The 16,807-nt window shown below is 46.2% G+C and overlaps 1 protein-coding gene across 1 annotated transcript; it reads left to right on the plus strand.

The window, feature by feature from the left end:
* Nucleotides 1-610: 610 nt before the first annotated feature.
* Jpt1 (Jupiter microtubule associated homolog 1) lies at nucleotides 611-14,226 on the plus strand. The gene is made up of 5 exons (XM_047547040.1): nucleotides 611-790; nucleotides 7,705-7,847; nucleotides 8,107-8,204; nucleotides 9,056-9,074; nucleotides 13,958-14,226. The coding sequence occupies exons 1-5, from the start codon at nucleotides 735-737 to the stop codon at nucleotides 14,104-14,106; spliced, it is 465 nt and encodes a 154-aa protein (XP_047402996.1). The 5' UTR covers nucleotides 611-734; the 3' UTR covers nucleotides 14,107-14,226.
* Nucleotides 14,227-16,807: the final 2,581 nt, after the last annotated feature.

A 16,807-nucleotide genomic window follows, 5' to 3' on the forward strand; every position in this document is an offset into this window, starting at 1 on the left:
CTCATGAGCCACTCATTACAGCTAAATAATAACATTAAAATGTAAAGAATTTCCAGTCGTTTAAAAAAGGATCATCTTGGCGTGCTTTCTGTTGCTGACTCATAGTGCTACTGCTTTGGAACTGTTAGGTTTCCAAATGGGACACACAGTAGGTATTCTATAAAGTAAATGTCAACTCGTAGCAGTAATTTTCATACCTTAAAGAGAATGTCCTTTACTATCCCACCACAAATGTAAATGAGTAGATGGTAACGGTGACAAATCTGCCCTTGGTTTGCTGGTTCTAATTCTCCCACAGCGAGTTTTTCCTTCTATCAGGTAACTTTTTTAAGTGACAGTGAGCCTGACTTGTACCCAGCACGGAGCAGGTTCGGCTCCTGCCCAATCAGCTCCGAGATTTTGGGGTGGGGGAGGGGAGAATGACTCTAGACCTGCCCTGTCCAGGAAGCGGGCGGGTTTAGACAGAATCTGGCCGCTGCAACCCGTCGTGACGCTTCACGATGCTTGGCACTCCAGGAAGCCAATAGGGACAAAGAGAGCCATTTGAATCGGCCAATGCCGACGGCTAGGGGGTGGGGCTTGTGGGCTCTATAAAAGCCGCGGCCGGCCAGCCAGGCGGTGGCGGAGGCTCCTGCAGCGGTGACCGGTTGTGGGTCTGGAGCACCTCTGCGCCACTCGCGTCCGACGCTTTCGGCGTTCTGCTTCCGAGCCAGCCTACCTCGCTTCTCGGCACCATGACCACCACCACCACCTTCAAGGGTGTCGACCCCAACAGCAGGAATAGCTCCCGGTGAGACGGCGTGGCGGTGCCCGGACCGCACGCGGTTAAGGGACCGCAGGGCGGCTGCCGGCGGGCCGGGCTAGCCCGGCGCGGGTCGTTGGCCGTAGTGTTCCCGGTGCGCCCCGCTCGCGCCGGGACGGGCAGCGGGGCTGTGCCGCGGGCGCCGCTTTGTGCGACTGGGCCAGGCGGCCCCGCCCCGATCCCGCCGCTCTCCATTCATTCCTCCCACGGAGCGTGGGCCGGGGGGCCGAGCCGACCGCTGCCTCGGCAAACGGCGGGTTTTCGTCATTCGCAACGTGCGGGCGGGTTCGCTTTCTGCGCTCTGCGGCAGGTCTGGCCCAACCCCAGGGTGGTGGTCTTGGCCCCCTGGGTGCCCGGGGACCTCCGGGACGCCTTCGGTCAGGCCCTATTGTCCCACCCCCAGGCCACGCGCTCCTGCCACTGGCCCGGGGCATGTGCTGACCCTGGGCTGAGGCTCCGCGATTCTGATCCTGCGACCGTGTCTGCGGGGTCCGGCAGGCTCCTGCACTCGCGGTGCTCCATGCCCGACTCCGGCCCGCTTGGCAGGTGCGTTTGTGGTCAGGCGGGACTGGTCATCGCGACCCTTCAATCGGTTCAGGACTCAACCACCCAACCCCTCTTGGAAGTGCCTACCCTTTCCTAACAAAGAGACCCCGTCTCCTCCCCCCTCCCCGCGCCCACCTCTGAGCTCGAGGGAGTAGGAGCCAACCCGAATGGGTTTTTCTGTGCCCAAACCCTCGGACCTCGGTCTTTGCATCCTACCTTCTTCACATCCCTTTTTGACGTTTACCAAATGAATTCATCCCTGGCCCCAGTTCCTTTGCAGGAGGAGGTTTCCTGTTCTTGGGCGGGGCCGGAGACATCCATTGTCTCTTCTGTAGTATCTCCACCTGGAAAGCTGGGGCCTTTCTTGCCAATCATCCTACTGCATTTTGGAGAGGGGGCACTGGGCTTGGTGTTTGAACTGGGACCTTTTATTAAGCGCTTCCTTAACTTGGTGTAAGGGTTTGGGTTCTATGGAAGGTGTCCACATTGTCTCAGTTAATTGCATTCTGTTCTGTGAGGTGGGTTATAGGCATCTCAGGGATCTTCCTCGAGGCTTGGAGGAAGCTTAGATTCCACTTTTTCTGGGCGTCTGATGACGACGTTCAGTCATGTGTGGCCAGCCTTGGGGTCCTGGCCAAGTGGCACAAAGGGAGCCATTTTGTGGGGCTAAGAAGACAGATATGAAATAGCAGTATCTCACAGGGGTTGGAGAACTTGAGAACAAAAAGCATGTCTCAGCAGAGGCGTCTTAGGAGAATGCATGGACCTGACATTCCCTTTCAACTAACTCTGTGCAGTTTTACAATGTAGAAGAGAGTGGGTAAAATTGAAAAAAACTAAATCAGACGTTACTGGGAGGGCGGGGAACTTGAGTAGTTGGACCTAAGAAAATACTGGTCACTCCCTCTTCTGTTGTCATCCTTCCAGGGAGATAAATTTTTTCAAAGGACACTGGGACAAATTGAGCCTTGGTTTTTCATTGTGTGTGGTGAGGTCAACTTTTTCATGGTCAGACTTCAGTTGTTGGAATGATAATGTGTAATCTGGGGTTTTGTCCTTTGGGGTTGAGTTCAGTTTGGTGCTTTATAAAGAATTTTAGTACCCAGGTCAAATGAATCCTGCTTGTTTTTTTCATATGTATGTCTGTAATGAGAAAAAATGATTTTCGGTTCTGCAAAATAAACCTTTTAATTCATCTTTGTCATCATTTTCCTTCCAGTATTGTGGTCTAGGTACTGTAGTATTGTCATTTTATTTACTACCCATCTTTTCTTCTATAATCTCACCTAATTCTCTTAAACTTCTTTTCTCCAGTAAAATTCTCCTGGCTCTGTAACTACATTATAAATTTAGTGTGGTAGGGAATGATCTGCAAAGAGCGTATGAAAACTCTGGGATTTAAAGAGAGAGAAGGTGTAAATTTTTAAAAAATTACTATCTCTAGTATGTGGACATGTTTTTGTTGACTCTTAAATAGATAATCCTTATTTAGTTGTCATATGTGTGCTTCAGAAAGAACAGTAAAAAATAAAATTGCAGTACTTTGTCTTATGATCAAATCCTTTGTTTGGGGATGTCTGGCTGTTACAAATGGTCTCCACAACACTGACGTCATTGGAGTAGGTCTCACCTGCCATTGCGGGAGGAAAGCTGACCTGTCAAAGTTGGACTGGCCTGAGCTTTGACTTGCTTTTAAGCTGTTGTTTGGGTACTAGTGTCTCTTTCTTTTTCTTAATTTTTAAATTTTTTTCTTTTTCAAGAACAAAAATATTTCCAAGCAAAGGAGGGTTCTGAAGAATTTCATCTGGTCAAAAGAATTCATGAGGTTTTAATTATGATTAGCAAAGAAAATAATTCTGATCTCTAGGGAATGAGGGGGATAATGAAGAAAGTTGATTTTTATCCCAATAATTTCAAGTGTCTTTGTTGGTTTAAGGTGTAAATTATAAAAACCTAATTCCTTCAGAGAGAAAGTGTAAGAATTTATAACATACCTTTACTTGTGATTTATTTATTTAAAATTTTTTTTAGATGTTGATAGATCTTTGTTTTATTCATTTATTTATATGCAGTGCTGAGAATTGAACCCAGTGCTTCACACATGCTAGGGGAGCGCTCTGGCACTGAGCCACGACCCCAGCCCCTGTACTTGTGATTTAAACAATTGAATTAAACATAAAATTATCATCTTTATAAAATGTATACCTGAACACATTTATCTTAATTTATAAAATGAATTTAATCTAAGTGGATATCTAATATTTGAGACTTTTAAAAAATGGTGTTTTAAATGTTATGCGTGGTACAGTGGGACCTTGAGGGGGGTAGATACGATGTGAATTTAGTATTGCATTTATGTTTAAGGAAGGAAGTTGGATGAACTGTACAAGAAAGACAGTACGAGTCTAGAAAACAAGAAAACCCTTATCAAAGCACCAATTCTATAGGTTTGTAGTTTAAAGAGAAAGATGGCATTTTGTGGTCCCCTTCAGAAGTCACTGCAACCCTCCTTAAGCACCTGCCCTGCACTGAGGCTGGGCTATACACTCCCATTAACTAATGACAGACAGTTAGAGCTCTTCAGGGCCTTGCTCCCCTGACTGGAGGCTATTGAACTGCCCACAGCAAAACTCAGCAAACTTGCTGCAGACCTGACCCAGGCTCCCCCTTCTGTAGGGCCACTGAACTCTGAATAAAGTTTGCATCATTCAGTGCTTGAGAAAAACAAGATTCATGATTTATGAAAATGGTGGTGCATGCCTGTGATCCCAGCTATTCGGGAGGCTGAGGCCAGAGGATGGCAAATTCAAGGCCAGCCTGGGCAATTTAGAAAGACCCTATCTTAAGGTAAAAGAAGGCTAGGGATGTGATTCAGTGTTGGGGTGCTGCATGTGCAGGGCCTGAGTTCAGTTCCCAGGACTACCAAAGAAAAGTTTCATTGTTCATAAATAGGTTTCTGTGGACGCAGCCACACTCATCTTCATGTTGTTATCTGTGACTGCCTTCATGCAACATGGCAATGATCACAAAGCCAGGAGTATTTAAATAAGGCTGGCCCTTTACAGAAAGAGTTGGCAGCTCCTGGGAAGAGCACCCCTAATCTCCCTGTCCTCTCTGCTGTTCTGGCTGCTACTCCAAGAGGTGGGGATCTCAGAGATGGGCTGGAGTTTGAGTGGGAACCCAGGGAAAGGTAGAGCATAATAGTCCAGGCTGGAGGAAATAGGCTAGCAAAGGCCCTCAGCTGGAGCTCAACTGCCAGAGTGAAGAAAGTAGCAGGACTGGACTGGTGAGGGAGGAGGTTGGGGCCATCTTGATTGGTCTGAGAAGAGGCCACATTGCTAGAGGGCAGAATTTGTGTGGCTTTCTTCAGTTCCTGCTCATCCAGGCTTTGCATCTGCTGGACTGTGGAGCCCTGCACACTCAGTGCAGGAATGGACAATATGTGGGTCCAGGGAGGTGGCAATATTACGGTGCTACGGCTGGGGAACCACTCTACATGCAAGGGAGCTGAGAAGGCAGGAGTTCTGTCCAGGGATCCAGGATGGACACAGGTGCCCACTGGTGAATGAATGATCGTGCAGAATGGACAGTGGGGAAAAGTAGTATTGTCAAAAGAAACACTGGTAGGAATTCATGGAATACAGAAGCAGTTTTTAAAAGAATTTTAGATTAATAAAAATTCAGAAAAACATGAAGTATAGAAAAGACATCAAGAGTCATCTGAAATTGCATCAGTGAGAAGGAACCCCAGGTAACATTGTGGTGACATTTATATGGTTATAATGATAGCTAATGTGCATGATTGCCAAGTTCCAGATTATATGATGTCCTTGTAATAATAGTCTTATGAGATAGATATTACTATCCTCATTTTATAGAGGAGAAAATCAAGGCATAGAGATTATGCAACTTATCAAAGTGCCCTTTAGAAAGTTTGAACAGCTTCGTACTCTCATACCATAATGCTGAATGTTGGCTTTTTACATCCCATCTCCCCAATCTAATCAAACCATGTGTCCTTTTTCTTTTTTCTGCCTGCCCTGTCTCCCCGATGCTAGGCAAGTACTGAGTTACAGCCTCCTGCCTCAGCTTCCCAGGTGGCTGGGTTTCCGCATGGGATGCAGATCCTTTGATTTAAATGGCATTTGTTTGCTAGTTTGAATAGAACTCAAACCACAGCAATCAGCACAGAAGACTTCTGTGACCTTGGAAGGTGTGGGATTTTCCCCCACTGGCAGGCAGGCAAGCAGTTCTGCAGCTGGGTGTTCCCTAATCCAGCTCAGTTCTGACACATCAAGTGTGCAGCCCGAGTGGGCTTCCACCCCTCTTTAGATTCCAGGTTGTTTTTTCTTTTGTTTCTGACTGGCTGTAAGTCGAGTTCCCACAACCCCCTCAGGTTTCACGTGCTAGCGTAGCTCATAAAGCTCAGGCAAACACTTGCTTATACTTCCTGGTTTATTGTGAAGGATACTACAAGGGACACACAGGAAGAGATGCATAGGGCAAGGTATGGCAAAGGGATACCAAGCTTCCATGCCCTCTGCGGTGTGCCACCCTCCAGGAGCCTCCATGTTTTCAGTTTTGGATGTGCTCTGAGCTCTGTCCTGGGTTCTCATGGAGACTTCACTGTGTGGGCTTGATTGAAGCATGAACAAGTGGACTGGGTGGGGAAACTCAGCAGGCCTGTCTGCTTCAGCGTTCTGGCTTCTGTGCAGCTTCCCTCCCTTCAGGATAAGGGGCAGGACCCTGCTGGAATGAGGAACGTACTGTGGCACAAGGGTAGGTCAGAGTTTTTCTTGTTTATTTTCCTGGCCCCAAACTACTGACCCAAGGGATCTTCTGGCTTCAGCCTCCTCAGTAGTTGAGACTGGAGGCATGGTCCAGCTTTGAAGTGGAATTTTTAATGTTTGGAAACTATCTATATTTATGGTACTGGGGTTTGCACCCAGGGGTGCTCTACCACTGAGCTACGTCCGCAGCCCTTCTTATTTTATTTTGAGGTAGGGACTTGCTAAGTTGCCATGGCTGGCCTTGAACTTGGGATCCTCTTCCTTCAGCCTCCTGGGTTGCTGGGATCATAAGGTGTGTACCACCACTCCCAGCAAAAGAGTGTTTCAAACTGATTTAAGAAATAGAAAACCAGACTTCTCCTATCCCTAGTAAAGTAGTTAGAAAATTCTCCCATGAAACCACCTCAGTTGTCTGAGTGTTTTTTTTTTTTTTTTTGTATCAGGGATTGTACCCAGGGGCTCTCAACCACTGAGCCACATCCCCAGTCTTTTTTTTTTTTTTTTTTTTTTTCCTTTTCTTTTCTTTTCTTTTCTTTTCTTTTGAGACAGGGTTTCACTAAGTTGCTTAGGACTTTGAACTTCTGATCCTCCTGCCTCAGCGTTCTGAGCTGCTGGGATTACAGGCATCAATTTTCTGTTTTGAGAGGTGGCAAGGGGAGTCAAATTGAGTTTTTCCAGGGAGGAAACAAATTGGCCAACCCATGACAAGATGAGTTGGAAATGTGTACGTCCCACATTTCCAAGTGAAATAAGCTGTGGTTGCCACCCTGAGGAACCCCGAAGGGAACTGCTGTGGATTGGCACACATAATTTCTCATACCAGCTTGGCCCCTGTGGCTGATCGTTGGTGTTCATTGGTGAGTACAGTGAGGTTCAAGTACATGAGCAGGCTTCTGGCTGCTGTGGAGGTAGATGACACCAATGAGCTCTTCTTGGGCTTCTCATTTGCTGCAGGTAACTTTTATGTGTATATTCTTCTTCCTTTTTTTAAATTTATTTGAATATAAAAATGGAAATGACTTTCAAATGAATAAATGAGATACGCTTCTAAACTTGTTTGCAGGTATAATCAGCTAAGCCCAGTAGGGCAAGGGCCCTTAGGTCTATTGCCATTGCTGGAAACAGGAAACCAACCAGGCACTGACTGTAAATGTGATAAACCAATATTTTATTTTGGTATCTTTTTTTGCGGGGGGGGGGGGGGGATAGGGAATTGGAACCCAGGGGTGCTTATCCACTGAGCCACATCCCCAGTCCTTTTTATTTTATATTTTGAGACAGCGTTTCCTAAGTTGCTGAGCCTGGCCTTGAACTTAAAATCCTCTTGCCTTAGCCTCCAAGTCACTGGGATGACAGGTGTGCACCCCTGCACCCGGGAGTACTTGGTATCTCAACATTCAGCACTGAATTCATACCAGAATGAGTTGTTTCCTTTTTCCATGAACATCAGAGAGCAGCAGTAAGGGAGGAAGAACGGGTGAGAAAAAAGAAACAAAAGATGTAAGAAAATACTTATGCCAAGAAATGCTTTGATATCTGAAATTAATATTTTGCCATAATTTCCAGGGTTTTGCGGCCTCCGGGTGGTGGATCTAATTTCTCATTAGGCTTCGATGAACCAACAGAACAGCCTGTGAGGAAGAATAAAATGGCCTCTAGCATCTTTGGAACACCTGAAGAAAATCCCCCTTCTTGGGCCAAGTCGGCAGGTACTACTCTCACGTGTGGTCACTGGAAGGAAGGATGGACCAGCAGAGATGAGCACAGCGGGGGTTTTGTTCTAGTTTAATGGTAATGGAGTGAACAACAGGTGAAGCTTACCTTGAGAAGGAAGAGCTGGGAACTGTGAGTGTTTGGTGGATCAGAATGAGAACTGAAGTCACACTAGGGGTCGCAGGTCAGGATGTGCGTTTCACTTTGGCATTTCTGTTGTATTCCTCAAGAAAAGTATTATATTTTGGTTTCTAGGTGCCAAATCTAGTGGAGGCAGGGAAGAGTTGGAGTCATCTGGACCACAGAGAAGGAACTCTTCTGAAGCAAGCTCTGGAGACTTCTTTGATCTGAAGGTCAGTGTGACACCATGAGGAAAGCCAGGCCTGGGCAGTGTGGTTTAGACGTTAAGCTTCCCCCTCATTTACTAAGAGTTTCGGTGCTGCTGCTGCAGTTGTGTATCACATGACTAAACAAGGGACTGGGCCATCTTGCTGATGGAAGACTCCTAAGTAGAGCGCAGGTCAGACAAGTGAGTTAGCGTGCCGGGTGACTCTGACCAGTAGTCAGTCGTAGGTCCTTCACCACTGGCTTTGGGAGCCTATGGGTCTCACTCCCTCTGTCTCATTAAGAGGAGCGTCTGAGTTCACGGACTGTTGCAGCTGTTTTCCAGTCTCACCTTGAGGTGAATTCAAGAATAGACCCCTGGAGTCACCATCAGGTGTGTCTGCAGATGAGTACTGCCACCGAGCCCCAGTAGGAAGTCCTCCTGACTAGGGACCTCAAGCATATTGATGCATCGAGCGTTGGAGTGTAGGGAGAGCCGTAGAAGGGCTCTGGGGTCTATAGGGTCCTTCAAAGCTAAATGAGGACAAGGACGACAAACAGAAGGGTGGATTTGCCCATTCGCCATTCTGATGAAAGATCCTCTGAAATGTTAGTTGCGGTCAGGTCATCAGAGCAGATGTTTTGCTTTTTTGTTTGTTGTTTTTGGTGTTTAGTTGTGTTACTGGCACTGGGGCAACTTATTGTGAGGGATTGTTGTATGGCATTGTCCTCAGTTAAATAAAGGTTGCTGCCTAGCCTTGTACTTGAAGGGGATTTGACATTCGATTTCGAATAGGGGTTGGCTACTCTGAGCTGTGACAGATTTGTGTGATGCAAAATTAAAATAGGGAGTAAATTTCTAAATCTTTTTCTTTTGCAGGGAGAAGGTGATATTCATGGTGAGTACTTCTAAAGACTGAATTGTTTTTTGGTTCTACAAATGCTTTTAGGACAGATCTGAATTGTAATTCAAATTGTGTCTTGGTGAAAGAGAAGTGGGTGTGCCCCAAGAAAGTGCCAGCATACTCTGGGTGGAGAGAGAAGAACAAGACTAGAAAGTTGGTAAACATGACCACATTCTAAATCTGCTAGGAGTGAAGAATGCTGGAAATTTCCTAGACAGAAAAAAACAAATCAAAACAAAAACTGAAGAACCCGTGGCACTGAACTGAACCCTACCACCACCACCACCCCCCTTTTTAAAGTTTTTAGTTTTTTGAGATAGGGTCCTGCTGAGTTGCTGAGGCTGGCTTTGAATTTTCCATCCTCCTGCCTCAGCCTCCCAAGTCTCTGGGATTACAGGCGTGTGTACCACACCCAGCTGCTAAGAGCTTTTTAATAAGAGGCTGGCATTTCCAGCTCAGCTCACAGCATCCCATTTACAGAGTTCATTTGATTTTATTCTGAGGTACTTATTCATAAGACATTGGTTACCTTCAGGTGATTTTGTAAATGATGATTTCGGGGGTGGAGGTAAATTTCTAGCTAGCCATCCACATTACCAATTATAGGTGGAAATGAGCTGTAATCACTTACTTAATTACTTTAAATCTTGACGTGTTTATTGGCACCTCATATACCATGTGCCAGAACAGTGCTGATGAGTACTTTCAGGCTTACAGGTGTCACCACAGCAGTCAGTCAAGCTGCCTGGTGACACACAGTCACAGACCCTGCGTAGCCTTTTCCTGTGTTACATTTTGTGACGTAGAATGTGTCAGAACCAAGTTCCTCTCCTGCCTCTCAGTCTTTCCTGTGGGTGTGGCAGCAGGAGTAGCTCCTGAGCCTTTGATAGGACCAGTCACTTTCCCCAGACTGAAAATTTGTGAGTTACTGTTTGTGTTCAGTTTATGTAATTTGCAAAGACTATCCTGGGTGTGAAATCTAGACTTCTCAGTTCTGCTTTTCATCCTCCCAGGACTTCCACATAAGACTGGAAATAGTAGAATCAGCTAATCTTTCCTTTTCCTTTTCTTTCCTTTGGAGTATAGGGAAGGAACCCAGGGCCCCATGCTTGCTAGCAAGGGCTCTACCACTGAGCTACACCCTAGGCCCAGGATCAGCTAATCTTTATTTACTGACTGGGGCCAAGGATATAATTAAAGATCTGGCCCTGGTGTGATGGCACCCAACTCTAATCCCAGTGACTCAGAGGCTGAGAGAAGAGGATCTCAAGTTCAAAGCCAGCCTCAGCAACTTATTGAGACCCTGTCTCAAAATAAAAAGTAAAAACTAAGGGTGAGGTAGGGCAGTATACACCTGTAATCCCAGCAACTCATGAGGCTGAGACAGGAGGATTGCAAGTTTAAGGCCAGCCTCAGCAATTTAGTATGACCCTTTCTCAAAGTAAAATTTTATAAAAGGGCTAAGGACATAGCTCAGTGCTAGAGCACTTGCCTAGCATGTGCAAGGCCCTGGATTTAATCCCTAGTACTGGAAAGGAAAAAAAAAAGATTTGGGGCGTCCGGAGAAGTGAGTGAACCCTCATGAAGATACAAACAGTATAAGTTATTAGTCTTGCTGAATAATTCTGTTCCCTGTGCTGCCCTCCCCAGCTCAGTTCATTATAGATTCTTTGGGTTAAATAGCTTAGAGAATTATATGTATGACAAGTTCTCCCTCCCCCGCTTTTTTGTCTTTAAAAAATTTTTTTATTACCTGATTATTCTGTATTCCCTCCCGACTGCTGCAACTTTTAGTTCATTTGTCATAAATTGAGACTGGCACATGTCTGTATTCCCAGCAATTTGGGAGGCTGAGGCAGGAGAATTGCAAGTTGGAGGCCAGTTTCAGCAAATTAGCAAGACCTTGCCTCAATATAAAAATGAAAAAGGGCTGGGATGTAGCTCAGTGGTAGAGCATCTGGGGGTTCAATCTCCGGTAACGGAAAACAAAAAGAAACAACAAGGGCACAGTAATTCAGGATGTATCCGGCATAGTCGAAGGTCAGCCCCAATTCTGTTGCAGGGTTTCCAGTTAGATGGTCTGCTACTTTTCCTTCTGTTCTGATTCTTGATCATTACAATGAATCATTTTTTTTATTCAGACATAGGTGTCTTTGTTCCGCTTTTTGTAGTCCTGGGGATTGACCCAAGGCCATGCTTGCCACCCAGCCCCACCCCCACCCCTTTTAGTTACTTTGAGACAGAGTCTCCTAGGTTTCTCAGGCTGACCTAGAGTTTTTAATCCTCTTGCTTCAGCCTCCTGGAGAGCTGGGATTACAGGTGTGCACCAGTGTGCGGTGCTGTTACCTTCCCATGTGCCACAGAAGATAAGTTAGGAACATATGTTTTGATGAGTGAGGCCCTGGGGTTTGATCCCCAGCACCACAATCAGTTGGTACTAATATGTAAAATATGGAAGTATTTTCCTTCAGAGACTTTAGCATTATAATTATCAGACTCAGTAGGGACAAGTAGTATCTTTCAAATGGCTATGAAAGTTTCTAAATGCTTAAATCTCAGTTACTCTATTTATCTCTTTACGAACTGGTAGCACACAAGCTGCCTGCTCTGGCCAGGTGTTTCTGACCGACAACGCGTGCCATTAAGGCCTCAGCTGCTTTCTTTGGGCTGCGATCAGTACTTTTCTTTTCCTTTTCACTTTTAGCACGTTATTGTCTATGAAAATCAAAACACCTGCTTTGATGTGACAGCTGTAAGATTGGTGGGGATGAGCACTTTATGAAAATCACCTCCAGTGGGGGAGCTGCAGGACTTTTTGTCCTTCAGAATATTCACTGACTCCCTGACCTAGGCGGACAGGGAAGGGCTCAGTCAGCTCTTGTGTATGTAGAGCGAGACCATGGCCTCCCAGCGGGAAGGCAGCAGCTCACTGAGGCGTCGCTGTAGGGTTCAGGCTGAGTTCATGGTCTGTATTCTCTTTATCTTTTGTTGTTGCTGTTGGTTGGTGCAGGAGACCAGGGGTTGAATCTGGGGGCACTTCACACTGAGCTACACCTCCAGCCCTTTTTATTGTTTATTTTTGACATAGGGTCTTGATAAGTTGTTGAGACTGGCCTTGCATTTGCCACCCTCCTGCCTTAGCCTCCTGAGTTGCTTGATTACAGGCCTGGGACACTGCCTTGCCCTTGGATTCTTTTTTTAATGTGTAATTTGTGCTGTGGGAGTACTGGGAATTGAACCCAGGGTTGCTTTACCACTGACCTACATCCCCAGTACCCCTCCTGTTTTTTTTCTTTCTTGTTTTTTTGGAGACAGGTTCTTACTAAGTTACTGAGGGTGTCCTTGAACTTGGGATCTTCCTGCCTGAGCTTCCTGAGTTGCTGGGGTTCCTGGTGTGCACCGTTTTCCTAGGCCTACAGATTCTGCTAACACTAGGCAGCTCTTTGGACTACCTCAGTGGCTGTGTAAACTTTAGGATAAATTAAAACCCCAGTCACCTTGGCCATGTATTGGCTGGAGCCACGTGTGGCTGTGGCTGCGGTGGGCAGCACAGACCCCGGACTTGCCCAGCGTGCAGGGCTTCTGTGGAACAGACGAGCTCACGCTGAATTTCTTTATAACTACAACGTAGGACACTGGTACACTTGCCAGCAGGAAAAGGGAGACAGCACTGCCTTGTCTTTGCTCCATTGCTGGTTTATGAGGAAGCACCATCACCATGTCTTGGTTGTAATAACTCAGCACTCTATTTTTTATCATCTGTTTTTTTAGGCATTATTGAAAAATGGCTTCTATGGAATGTTTACAGATCTCTATAGTTGTCCAAGATGCAACCAATTTTAGTTTGATGTTTTAACACTGAAATAAACCTACCACTCAAAATTTAATTAAACACATGCTTTAAACTGTTACACTCTTAGTAAACATTTGTTTTCCTAAAATTAAGGGTTTTTTTTTTTTTTGTGATCGTTGTTTTTGTTTTTGTTGTCACTCTTGAATTCATTTGAGGAAATGAATTTTCCATGTTTGGAATCTATTTGCTAACAAGACAACTAAAGGATATAAGCTTGTTAGCTGGGCAGAGTGGTGTACCCCTGTAACCTCAGTGTTTGGGGAGGCCAAAGTAGGAGGATGGCATATTTGAGAGGCTCAGTGGTAAAGAACCCCTGGGTTAAACCCCCAGTTCCACACACAAAAGGAGAATACCTGCTCGTTGGGAATCCACAAATCAGTGACTCAAGCAATATATGATGTAGTGGGTAATAATACTCATGCTTATGACTTTAAAGTGGGAAGTGCCCAGTTCTTTTAAATAGGAATTACCAGCAGGGCACAGTGGTGCACACCTGTGATCCCAGTGACTTGGGAGTCTGAAGCAGGAGGATTGCAAGTTCAAGGCCAGTCTGGGCAACTTGGTGTCTCAAAAAGTAAAAAGGGTTGGGGTTTAGCTTAACCCTGGGTTCACTCCCCAGTACCAAAACAAAACATATAGAACAAAAGTGACAAAACATAAACAGTGATGAATTCTGGGCATTAGGATCATGGGTGATTTTTTTTTTTTTTTTTTTTTTTTTTTTTTTTTTTTTTTTTTGTGGTACTGAAGATTTAACCCAGGGGTGCTTTACCACTGAGCCACAGCCCTTTTACTTTTTCTTTTGAGATAGGGTCTCGTTACGTTGCAGAGACTGACTTTTAACTTGCGATCCTCCTGCCTCCGCCTCCTAAGCTGCTTGGATTATAGGCGTGTGTCACCATGCCCAGCTGTTTTTTTTCTTAATACTTTTCAGTATGTTTTAAACCATGGAAGTAAAAAAATTTTAGACTCTTCATCTTATCCAGAAATAACTATTAGGTTAATTTCTGTTCTGTTTTCCCAGAAAACGTGGACACAGACCTGCAAGGCAGCCTGGGCCAGAGTGAGGAGAAGCCTGTGCCTGCTGCACCTGTGCCCAGCCCCGTGGCCGCGGCACCTGCACCATCCAGAAGAAACCCTCCCGGTGGCAAGTCCAGCCTGGTCTTGGGTTAACTGACTATCTGGAACTCTGTCATTTCGTTCGTTTGTTTTCTTCATGCTTGTGAACTGCACAACTCGAGCCTGACTCTATATCTTTTGAATTTGTTTCATTAAAAAGAAGCACTTTATGTACTGCTGTCTTTTTTTGTTTGTTCCTTTTCTTCTTCCTCCTTTTTCCTTTTGAAGAACAGGTTTCTCTTTCTCTGACTCCTGGGTCTGTGGGCCATGGCATGAGTGTTTTCTAGTAGTAGATTGAAGGGAAAGCTTTGTGACACTTAGTACCGTGTTTTTAAGAACAAGTCATTTGGTTCCTGATGTGTTAGAGGCTCTTTTGTACTGAGGTTTTTGACGCACTGTTCTTGGGTTTACCATGATCGGACAGACCTTCCGCAGTCCACAGGCACCGCCCCGGCAGCTCCACCACGCCGGTGGTCTGTATGCAGAGCTCCCTGGCGATGCCCTGCGTATCAGTGCCCTTAGCTAAAGCATCTTCCTATGCCACATGGAGGAGGCCTGTGCCTCGCAACTCGCTGCCTGAAAGCAAAGAAGCTGCCTTTTCTTTTAACCTTAAGAAGTGAGCCAGGTACTAACACGACCGGCTGGCCGAGGAGTAGGAGGAAGGCTTCCGATGCAGTCAAGCCGCTGGGATTCAAAGCGGTGAAGAAGCCAGGGAGGCGAGCCACCGAGGTGGTCCCCATCCAGGAGCGGGTCCCACGGGGGCACTGTTCTTACTGAATAGCTTGATGCTGTGTGCATGATGCCGGTGCTTGACCATGAAATGAAAGTCTCATCTTTAAAATGTGTGTTGTACTCCGATCCTCGACTGTTGCTTAAAGTAAACAATACCCACATTTTGAAACATTGTGTCCTGTGTCTTCTTTCTGACATTGTTTCAGTGTCCTTCCTTTCACTTTTTTCTTTGTTACTATAAATCCTGTCCCACCTGTGGATGAGTCATTTAAAGTTAAAACAGTCTAAAGGTTCAAGGCCACCCTGGGCAACTCAGCCAGACCTTATCTCAAAAGGGGTGTGGCTCAGTGGTGGAGCACCCATGGGGTTCCATCCCCAGAGGCAAAATAAAAAAGTCTGTTTCCATTTTGTGAGGTCCTTATCAAGAGGGGCATGGTAGTCACACAGGACAGCAAAGGAAGTGCCCACATAATCAAAAAGTGGTGGTGTTGGTGGGGAACCCAAGTCTCCGTAAGTGATACGGGAGCCAGAGGAGAGGAGAGAGCTCTTTGGGGTCTAGGCAGAAGGTCCCAGGTCAACATGGCAAATGTCCAAATTAGGCATAAGGCCTGGCTTTTGGGTCACCTATGCTACTGACCTGCTGTGCTCCTCTGGCTTGTTACCGGGCCTCAATTTCCTCATTGGCAAAGTGAGACTTTGGAAGTACTAGGCACATCTTTTGGAAGAATAAGGGAATACCAGGTAAATCAGCAGTTGTGCTATGGGATCATCAGGGAGACTGAAACTGGCTAGTCCTCTAAACAGCACGGGTTTACTGGCCTGAGACATTTCTACCATCAGTCTTAACAGGAGGGAAACTGCACCCTTCTCTTCCTCCTAGTAAGGGTGGGGCTCCTGGAAAAGAAATGACTGGTTTTTGTCACAACTTGATAGTCGGTTTTGATTTTTTTGTTCTATGAAGATAAGCACCTAATCAAAATTAAAGCTGTTCTAGGGTGGCCAACAGTTTGGGCAGTCATTTTGGGACTATCAGCAAATACAGCACCAAAATGTGTTAAGGGTTCGGTTTCTAGTCTGGAAAGTGAAGTTTCATGATCTTCAAATGGTGACAATATGACTACTAAGTTACCCAAAGGGCAACTTCCTTGGCAGACCTCAGCCTGTCTGTGTGACTTTAGTACCTTGGTGAAGGAGGCAAAACAGCAGGGCGCTTCAAGCATCTGGCTTATGCTAATGCTTCCTACACAGTTTGAAACTGGCTCACCTCAGATTCAGGTCCCCCAGTGCTTGGAAATGGCCTCCCCAAGGTTTGAACCATATGCTCCCATGTTTCAAATCAATTCTGGTAAGACTGGGCCTGTAGATCAATGGTAGAGTGCTTGCCTAGCCCTGGGTTCAGTGCCCAGTGCCACAAAATTAAGAAAAACCAACTGGTTTGCCAATCAACTCACAGAACCCCATTGCTTTCAACAGATTCATTCATTTCACAGTAACCCGGAGTCCCCACGATCTAGGCCTTCAAGCATCAGGTACTCTGGTTTGGGGTCTGCGTGTTCCTGTCTCCCTCCAGCCTCGACAAGAGGGGAGGGGAGAACCGCCGGTGGCCTCACTATCTGAGACTACAAATCTTAGTATGTGGAGCCAGGCCCACAGGTGTAAGGAGCGTTGACTCCGGTGGTGCGCTCTTGTACACCCAACGACTGGGGAGGCTGACGCAGGAGGATCACAAGTCTGAGGACATCCTGGGCAATTTAGTGAGGCTGTCTCAAGAAGTAAAAAGGTGCTGGGGGGTGTAGCTCAGTGGTAGATAACCAGTACCAAAAATAAATAAAAGTGTATTTTAGATCGTGCCCTTTTTGGGAGGACGAAGGGTGGGTCGCGAAAAAGCTGAGGATCTGAGAAGCGATCGCCTCCAACTGTCCCGCCGGGTATTCCTGAAGGGCTCGGTGCAAGCAGGCCCGCGGGCAGTCGGGTTTGAAGACCTCGGGGGCGTCGCCCGGTGTCCCTACCGCGGTCTATGCAA

The sequence above is a fragment of the Sciurus carolinensis genome, chromosome 3 (genome assembly GCF_902686445.1).
Source record: "Sciurus carolinensis chromosome 3, mSciCar1.2, whole genome shotgun sequence".
Classification (NCBI taxonomy): Eukaryota; Metazoa; Chordata; class Mammalia; order Rodentia; family Sciuridae; genus Sciurus; species Sciurus carolinensis.

Coding starts and splice junctions, on each gene's coding strand:
- Jpt1 (XM_047547040.1), top strand. CDS start 735: ATGACCACCACCACCACCTTCAAGGGTGTCGACCCCAACAGCAGGAAT. Junction 791..7,704: donor AACAGCAGGAATAGCTCCCG/GTGAGACGGCGT, acceptor CATAATTTCCAG/GGTTTTGCGGCCTCCGGGTG. Junction 7,848..8,106: donor TTCTTGGGCCAAGTCGGCAG/GTACTACTCTCA, acceptor TTTGGTTTCTAG/GTGCCAAATCTAGTGGAGGC.